The sequence below is a fragment of the Gopherus flavomarginatus genome, chromosome 8 (genome assembly GCF_025201925.1).
Source record: "Gopherus flavomarginatus isolate rGopFla2 chromosome 8, rGopFla2.mat.asm, whole genome shotgun sequence".
Classification (NCBI taxonomy): Eukaryota; Metazoa; Chordata; order Testudines; family Testudinidae; genus Gopherus; species Gopherus flavomarginatus.
The window spans coordinates 86,083,935-86,093,281 of NC_066624.1; the positions used below are offsets into that span (position 1 = coordinate 86,083,935).

The window sequence follows — 9,347 nt, forward strand, 5'->3', positions numbered from 1 at the left end:
CTAGCAAACGTATTTCTGTGGGGGAAAAAAAAGAATATGTGTTAAACGAGGGAAAACAAAATCACAGAATCACATACTTTGTTCATTGTACAAAGTAAAGTTAATAGGCTGTATAATGTGTATTCAGCTTGTGGAGCTATTTCCATGCCCGCTAATCCTCAAAAATCCATTTATGACAGAGCCAAAAATATGTCTCAATGTCCCCAGTTAGATCATGGTGAAGAGGAGCGAGAAAGAGACAACAGCTTCAAAGGTGCCATCATAATCTACCATGTCAATAATATCCATGATTAAAGCTGTGTGTAATAAACATGAAACATCTTCTCAAAGAAAACATTTTAAATATCTGCATAAAGAATACCTTTTGAAACATCTTTGAGCAGACATCATTATAGCTTTTGTTGCATTTTAAGGGCAATCAAGTTTTACCATCATTCTGTACACAATTTCTTTTGTTTTTGAGAACTTTGATCTTTTTCATTGTAAAAGTTGCCAACTTTTTCCTTTCACAAAAGAATAAAAGCTATGGAGGATGGAGAGTCACAGTGAGGGAATAGTGGATGCCAGGGAGAGTGGGTGTTTCCAGGATACTTGAGTGAACCTAGTAGCGCAGACTATAGACTTGCTTGTCTGGTATCCTCAGTAGGCCATATATCGCTCCCACTGAAATCAGTTTGGCAGATTCGCAGATGTTTCAGTGAAAGGTCAAAAGCTGCAAACTAAGCCACAAACCTATCATACAATTGTGTAATGTTGTAAAATGGGGGCAGGGTAGGACATCAGGACAGAGAATTTCTTCCTCACCACAAGACTTAGTTCCTGCCTGAAGCATATACCTTATTCCCTGCATGGCTAAGGTGACCAATAATTTCAAAAGGTAGAAAAGGAGATTTCCTTCTCATGTGCATATCTAATTCCTTGCATGTAGCTGATCACTTGCCCAAATTCACTCACATTGTATTACAGTCAAATGCCCCAGGGTTTTTGTGAATTATGTGGCTCTAAGCTACTTACTGAAACTGAGCTTCAGAAGAGGAGCCATGACAGGGAAATAATGGAACTGAATGTTCTCCTGGATTAGACCCTGATGTATTTTAGTTCTGGATAATACATTAGGCTATATGCTTTTTATGGGAAGTGTGGTTGTAATCAAATGATCCCTTGAATAGACGCACTTACCTCTTCCCGATTACAGCAAACCCCACATATTCCTCCGAGAAAACCGTTGACTACTTGGATGGAACACAGAATAAATTCAATCCCCCCCAAGACCAGAAGAATGGAAAAGAGGGTCAAGTTCCATTCCACGATATTCCTTGGCTCCCGACACTCAGACCACCTGTCATGCTCAAGCAGATACCTGTTCATATCAATTAAAAATGTATTAGAAACTCATGATTCAGTGAAGCGTGTCACTCCCTGGAATTTAATGTATATCAAGAGAGCAGTTGCAATATGTGTGCCTAATTGAGATACTACTAACCTTGTAAGTGGGGGTGAGGGAAGCAAAGGTTTGCTTCATGCAAAACTCCCTGACACTCTAGAATGCAAGAGCGGTTATTAGGTATAGACTTTTGATAAACCTAGTCTTGATTTTGCTTTTAAGTACAAATAGAGGGCAGGAGCAGGGTGGTAGGGGACAGAGGTAGCATTAACACACCTTTTTAGTCTCCCCAATTCCAGAGTCAGACAGAGTGACCTGGTCCCCAGCATAATTTAGAGCAGTCACAGGACTGCTCTAAGTTATGCCTGGTCATAGCCATGCCCTGGCCCTTTTTCTCCTAAGAATGGCTGCTAGGACGGGGGCTAGGATGGAATTGGTGTAGAACACAGCATGCTGGAGGTTGCCCTTTGCAAGGGTGTAGTGGGGTGGTTACCCTGCTCCTGCCCTGAAGGGCTTAAAACAGCCCTGGTAAAGGGCTGTGGCAGGGGAAAAGCTGGGCTGATAGGGAAAGCAGCCACAGCTCCAGCCAGTGCAATCAGGGCCCAGCTGGCCCTTGTAAGAGGGTGGTGGGCCAGAAGGAAAGAGAGAGACTCTCTCTAGCTTCCTAGAGAGAGAAAGACCTGACTGCCTGGGAAGCTGAGGAGGGTACCTAGGGTGGAGCAGTGCTGGGAAAGGGCAGAGGGAGCTGGGGAACTCCAGCCTAGCAAAGTTAAGGGCCCACAAAAGGGTACTGGGGCTGCAGAGAGGCCGCCGATAGGTAGGCAGAGACAGCTGGTCCAACCCCCTTGCCAATGATGAGTAGTTAACAGACTGTCATCTGCTCCAGTGAGCGGGGGCTAAATGGAGATTGGCAGTAGCCACTGAGGCAAGGTGAGGATACAGGGTTGGGGGTTCCCCTGGGAGAGGAGACCAGTGGGCAGAACCCTTGGACAAAGGGCACCGGGGCCCAGGAGAGACATGGGGGCCAGCGGCAGACGCGACACCAGCCTGCAGAGGGTGCTCAGGGCTGGAAGGAGCTAATTCCCTGGACAACTAGTGGGAGGTGCTACGCCGGTGAGTTGTTGCCCCACCACAAAGGGACTTAAATGATGCACAGCCTTCTGAATGAACTGAACTCACTAAACACTTCTCAGATGGGGCTTAGAACCTTGCAGGATCCGGCCCTTGTTTTAAGATAGTGATTGCATCCAAAGGGAACTTTGCTCTCCATTTGTCACTGTCTTACATGAGACACTCTACTTGCTATCTGAAAATGCCCTTGAACTGCTCTGACCACAGGATGAACTCACTGTGTCCTAAAAGTAAATGCCTGCAGCTCCTGCCCAACCATCTGATCAGAATATTCAGCAAAAAATTACTCATCTCCTTTCTGTGCCAGTGAAAGCTAAAGAAACCATCATGACAAACAATAGCCAGGTGTGTTCAGATCAGATTATCTGCTTCAGGGGGCCAGTGGAATGTAGGTGCGGCTTCCTGATTCTCAGGCCAGCCAGCTCTGCTCTGGCATCAGACATGCACTGCTCTGGAAACAGGCTTCAAGGGGCTACCCACCAGTAAGGTATTGCTGGAGTACGTAATGCTCTGACCATGCATGCACTCCACACCCTTACTACACCCCTTACATGGGAGCTGACTTGGAAGTGATGTAGGACTCAGCTATGCCAACTCTATGTTTCACGGGAACTCACTCCACAAAAGGAGAATCCCAAACTAGGGAAATCTAGGGGCTTTTGGGCACTTTTGTGCAGACCAAATGGTTCTATTGTGCAAATTTATATCTGGTCACACTTTTTATATTGAGGGTACCTTCAGAAATAATTTGTTTTAGATGCACTGTGTGTAAAGTCTAGGGTTTAAACTTGGGAACATACCTTGGTATCAACTTCAATAGCTGGGTAAATTCTATTACATTGCTCCCAAACCACGATGTTCTAAACTAATTTAAAGATCTTTGATATGTGGCTTCTGCATCTTGCGTCTTAACTCTAATAACCCTACTATTAATCACCCTCCATGACACATAGTTTCTCAATATGCTTAAGAATCTTTAGGATTCAAAATCTTCAGGATCATCAGGATAGTGTGATTCTGGTCTCCCTTTTTTTAAACTGATTGTTAATAAAGTCCTAAAATTGTGTCATCTGTCATTGATTTCCACAAGACTGGCTAGGGGAAGGGATGGGAATCAGAATTTGGTTTGTGGATCTCCCACAGTCGGGTAGACAGGAGTGTTACCTGGGTGATGCTCACAGCCCCTGGAAAGGAGGTTGTCATTCATACTGAAACACTAGGGGTCTCTGATGATAAATGCAGCTTCTGAAAGAAGCACTATGCTGATCACCTGCAGAATGCTAGGGAACGCTTACTGGGCTGCTTGAGAAATATTTCCAGGCTATCGTGGCTAAAAAGGGCCATATCCAGAGGCCTGTCACACGGAGTGTTACCTATGATAAGGAATTATTCTGCTTTGGTAGCCATTTTGTAAAGCTTGGGATAGTTGAGAGTCCCAGTTTATATGGTCTTGAGACTTCTCTTTCAGCCTGAGTGTACCCATCAGCTTTGCTGGAGGGGGAATAATCTATGAGCCAATTAGGTGGCGAGGCAGGATGAGAGCTGGAGCGGAAAAGAGTGTGTGTGCTGTTTGGAAAGGAACAGTTTATTGCAAACACAAATAACTTAGTGACCACACACTGGTCCTGATTTCACAGGTGCTGACTCCTCTTGAAACTTTAGTGGGAGTTGCAGGTGCTTGCTACCCGTTTTTATCTTGCTTCTCAGCTGTACAGGAGACGATTAGGCCCCCAAAATGAGAATACCGTAGATCCACTAGTTTCTACAAAGATCAACAGCCTTTCTCCCTCTTGACTAGTTTAGGGTCCAAAAGGCAGTCCTTATTCACCTGAGTAGTCCTATGGAAACAATGGGACTGCTCATCTGAGTAAGGAGCAAATTCATGGGACAGTTTCTCCTCTTATTTTACACCAGTGCAAACCTGTGTCAGTGTAATTACCCTCCTATAAAACACAGTAAGCAGTATCGGGTCCATGGTGTTTATATACTGCAGTGCACAGCTTGCTGGTAAACAGACTACTCACCCTCCACTGGAGTTAGTGAAAGGATAGACCCAGTTCTGTTCTACAGCGGAGAGGCAGTAAGGGCCATGGGATAAACCTAAAGCTGAAATGATGAAACAGTAGCCGGACCCCAGGATTCCGATGATGGCAGCCAGAACAGAGGACAGCATCTGCAGAGTGAACACACAAGAGATTCTCAGCACTCTGACCATTCCCTCGGAGGGACCACCCAAAAATGATTAAGCAAAAAGTTCACTTACTGCACAGCTTTTCCCACAGTTCTCATGCCCGCAGCATCCACAGCAATTATCGTGTTCTAGTCCAATGAACACTGCAGCTGGGAGGAATATCTACATAAAAACAAATAATTGTGCCTGAGTGTTTGGTAAAGTACCCTACAGGCAGGGCTGTCCCTAGGGTGTGCAGGGCCCAGGGCGGAAGTGATGGATTCGTCTCTTCTAGGACGGACTACGCTGGCCAATTGCATCGGTCTGTGGGGCCCAGATGGACGTCTACAGGCTGTGCATATCAAATTCTGTCCTCACTTTGTTTTTATTTAGATTTATAATTTCACTATTTAAAAATTCTGCATAGCCGATTCAGTATGTCTCCCATTCTGCTCAACCGGAGTTCTCCCCTTGGCTTCAATAGGGGCAAGACTAGGCTTAGGGATAGACTGATAAACTATGAGAACTTCATTATTTTTTTTTCTGTTTGTACATTGCCTAACACAATGGGATCCTGGTCCATGACTGGGGCTCCTAGATGCTACTGCAATTCCAATAAATAATAGTAATATTCTTCCCTGTCAATCCAACACCGTTTTTGACACACTGTGGGTCAAATCCTGCAGTCCTCTCTCAGCAAAAGTGCTCAACAAAGTAGAAGGGTGTTTTCACTGAGAGAAGGGTGGATTATGGTTTTGTGGGGTCCTGGTCCAGAGTAAATGGGGGGCCCTCCACACCCCTTCCACCTGCAGTCCCTCCCACACCCATGCTCCTGCTGGGGAAATGGGGTCAGGGCTTGACCCACCCTATCCCCTCTCCTGGCACTCCTGCCAGAGAGCAGGGTCGGGGCATGAGGGCTTGCCCTGCTGCGCAGGAGTGCCAAGCGGGCTGAGTGGAACAAGCCCCCACGCTCTGACCCCGCTCCCCAGCTGGAGTGCCGGGCAGGTGGAGCAGGCCCCGCACCCCGACCAGGCTCCCTGACTGGAGCACTGGGCAGGCAGAGCAAGCCCCTTGCCTCAACCCTGCTCCCCATCAGGAGGGCCGGGCAGGTGGGCAGAGCGGGTTGGAGTGTGGTGACACCCATTTTTCTGGGGCCTCCCAATTGGCCATCGCCCCTGGGTATGGGCCTATTGGCCCAATGGCTAATCCACCACTGACCACACTACTAAGCACTCTTGATGACATCCATCATTTCAACTATAATGAGGTATGATGACACTAGTTACTGAAAAGTAGTTGCAAGTGTTTTGCTTATACAGGATATCTAATATGAATGGAGTCAAAACACAAGAAGTTTCTAATGTTGGTAGAACTGGGCAAAATATTCCACACAGAAAATGTTTTTCCTTTATTTTCAAGTTCACAACACTGCCATAGAATTGCAGAATTAGTGCGAAAACGTCTGATGAATTGACACTTCTCAGATTTTCCACTCTGAATCAGTTACAATAAAAAAATTCACACTTGCAAATTTTCAAGCTGCGGTGAAAAGGGAGTGAGCAGCATGACCTAGTGGATTAAACACAGGAACTGCTGAGGCCTCAGCCAATGGCTGGTCTGACTCATATTTTGTACTCATAGCACTTGATAAACACTATCCAGTGATTGCTCATAAAACCCTTAAGAAGGAGGTAAATATCTGTTGTGAGCACTACACACATACTTTAAAACATATGGAAAAGTAAAAAAAAAAATTCTTTAATTGAAAACCACAACCATGCACCTGCTGGCTCTTAAATGACATACCAGTGCCCAAATCCTCCAAAAACTTATTTAGGTTCATAACACTATGCACTGAGCCAGACCATTAAAGTCAAGTTGGAAATATTCACATAGTTAAGTGATGTCAAGTATCAGAGGGGTAGCCATGTTAGTCTGGATCTGTAAAAGCAATAAAGAATCTTGTGGTACCTTATAGACTAACAGACGTTTAAGAGCATGAGCTTTCGTGGGTGAATACCCACTTCGTCAGATGCATGTAGTGGAACTTTCCAGAAGCAGGTATATATATGCAAGCAAGCTAGAGATAACGAGGTTAGTTCAATCAGGGAGGATGAGGCCCTGTTCTAGCAGTTGAGGTGTGAAAACCAAGGGAGGGGAGCTGGTTTTGTAGTTGGCAAGCCATTCACAGTCTTTGTTTAATCCTGAGCTGATGGTGTCAAATTTGCAGATGAACTGAAGCTCAGCAGTTTCTCTTTGAAGTCTGGTCCTGAAGTTTTTTTGCTGTAGGATGGCCACCTTAAGATCTGCTATAGTGTGGCCAGGGAGGTTGAAGTGTTCTCCTACAGGTTTTTGTATATTGCCATTCCTAATATCTGATTTGTGTCCATTTATCCTTTTCCGTAGAGACTGTCCAATTTGGCCAATGTACATAGCAGAGGGGCATTGCTGGCATATGATGACATATATTACATTGGTGGACGTGCAGGTGAATGAACCAGTGATGGTGTGGCTGATCTGGTTAGGTCCTGTGATGGTGTCGCTGGTGTAGATATGTGGGCAGAGTTGGCATCAAGGTTTGTTGCATGTATTGGTTTCTGAGTTAGAGTTACTATGGTGCGGTGTGCAGTTACTGGTGAAAATATGTTTCAGGTTGGCAAGTTGTCTGTGGGCGAGGACTGGCCTGCCACCCAAGGCCTGTGAAAGTGTGGGATCATTGTCCAGGATGGGTTGTAGATCCCTGATGATGTGTTGGAGGGGTTTTAGCTGGGGACTGTATGAGATGGCCAGTGGAGTACTGTTGGTTTCTTTCTTGGGTTTGTCTTGCAGTAGGAGGCTTCTGGGTACAGGTCTGGCTCTGTTGATGTGTTTCCTTATTTCCTCGTGCGAGTATTGTAGTTTTGAGAATGCTTGGTGGAGATTTTGTAGGTGTTGGTCTCTGATGCTCTAACCCGTCAGACAGAGACCAACACCTACAAAATATATATACCTGCCCCTGGAAATTTCCACTGCATGCATCTGAAGAAGCGGGTATTCACCAACAAAAGCTCATGCTCCTAAACGTCTGTTAGTCTATAAGGTGCCACAGGATTCTTTGCTGCTTTTATAGTTAAGTGAGTCTTTTAATATAAGCTTCAAGGGCCCCATCTTGCAATCAGGGTCTGCCCTGATGCAGGTTTCCGCTCACATACAGCTCATTTCAGATTTGGGGCCTAAATTAACCATCTGCTGTCCTATAGTGAAAGTTTCAGTACTTCAGAAAAAGCAGTATATCCTCCTTCCCTATTTCTCCTAACACACTTGGTACGGCAACTCCCATCTTTTCATGTGCTGTATATTTATACCTCCCTATTGTATTTTCCACTCCATGCATCTGATGAAGTGGGTTCTAGCCCACAATAGCTTGTGCCCAAATAAATGTGTTAGTCTCTAAGGTGCCACAAGGACTCCTCCTTATTTTTTCTAACACACTGGTGTGACAATAAACAACTGTTGAATTTCCCTGAATGAACACCTAGGGCATGGCAGCAGCCAGTGCCTTCCAGAAATCTTAGGCACATTTGAAGAAATGGTTACTACTTTTAATCAAATATTATCATTTTAAAAAGGAGAATGGATTAATAGTAAACTACTTTTATAAAATACAATACAAACTCAAGATCCAAACCTGCCAACATTTACACACGTGCATAACTTTACTCACATGAGTAGTTCCACTGAAGGGTCAGGACCTTATTTTGCATTTCTTTGTCATACAAACTGTGAACGCTCCCCAGATTTAAATCATACAAGATGGCAGATTAATAGTGTGATTAATAGTAATAATTTATATGGCATCACATATATGCTATAAAGTTACAGAGGTGTAACCACTTGCTGAAAAAGCAGTCAGACAAAAATCCTACAGCTGACAGAGAAATATGAATCTTTAAGATGTTCCTAGTAAGAAAACAAATTAAAACATGCTAGCTTTAGTTACTTACCAAAATCCCCCCTCCTATAATTCCATGAAGGCACGCCACATACTTGCTAAGTCGATGTTCTGAAGTGAATCTTGTTTCACCATTGGGAAAGTATAGCAAGATGTTAGCCACAATGCAGAGGAAGGCAAGAATGAGCAATTTGTACCCAATGCACCTAGCACACTTTCCAAAACACATGTCTGAAATTCTATAGATCTTTCTTTAGTAGCTCAGCACTACCACAGACCAGCCTGTATGGTTCCCATCCAAGTGTAAAAGCAAGAACAGGTTATAGTCACACCTTCTTAAATACTCTGGGTTACTTAGTTACCTGGATGATGATTATATGTCTACATGAGTGTCAGGCCTGGTTGCAGAATGCAGGAGCAAGAGGAGAGGAATATCACCACCCATTTTAAATGAAACATTTCACAACAAACGAAACCCAAGGCGGGGAAACTGTGTTTTCCCACAGTGCTGATTTTGGCTTTAATACACAGTTTGGAATGAATGACAGTGGACGTGATTAGGCATGAAGAACAACTTTACGCCATAATGAAAGCTCTTTTGGGAATCAGAAAAGGGTCAAGAAAAATTAAAAGAAAATGAAAGCCCGTTTCAACTTCTAGGTTTATGGCCTGATTCAAAACCACTGCAATTAGTGGAAAGACTCCAAGTGACTTCAGTGGGCTTTGTATCA

General features: G+C 44.4%; 1 protein-coding gene across 1 annotated transcript; it reads right to left on the bottom strand.

The window, feature by feature from the left end:
* TM4SF1 (transmembrane 4 L six family member 1) lies at positions 1 to 8,845 on the bottom strand. Its single transcript, XM_050963718.1, has 5 exons — positions 8,669 to 8,845; positions 4,779 to 4,868; positions 4,540 to 4,688; positions 1,180 to 1,360; positions 1 to 15 (listed from the first exon to the last, which is right to left on the bottom strand). The coding sequence occupies exons 1-5, from the start codon at positions 8,843 to 8,845 to the stop codon at positions 1 to 3; spliced, it is 612 nt and encodes a 203-aa protein (XP_050819675.1).
* Between the last annotated feature and the right edge of the window lie 502 nt (positions 8,846 to 9,347).

Bases quoted from the DNA above. Each gene is read 5' to 3' on its own strand.
- TM4SF1 (XM_050963718.1), bottom strand. From the start codon at position 8,845: ATGTGTTTTGGAAAGTGTGCTAGGTGCATTGGGTACAAATTGCTCATT. The intron at 4,869-8,668 runs GTAAGTAACTAA...GTTTTTATGTAG, and splicing joins TTATAGGAGGGGGGATTTTG to ATATTCCTCCCAGCTGCAGT. The intron at 4,689-4,778 runs GTAAGTGAACTT...TTCACTCTGCAG, and splicing joins ACTGTGGGAAAAGCTGTGCA to ATGCTGTCCTCTGTTCTGGC.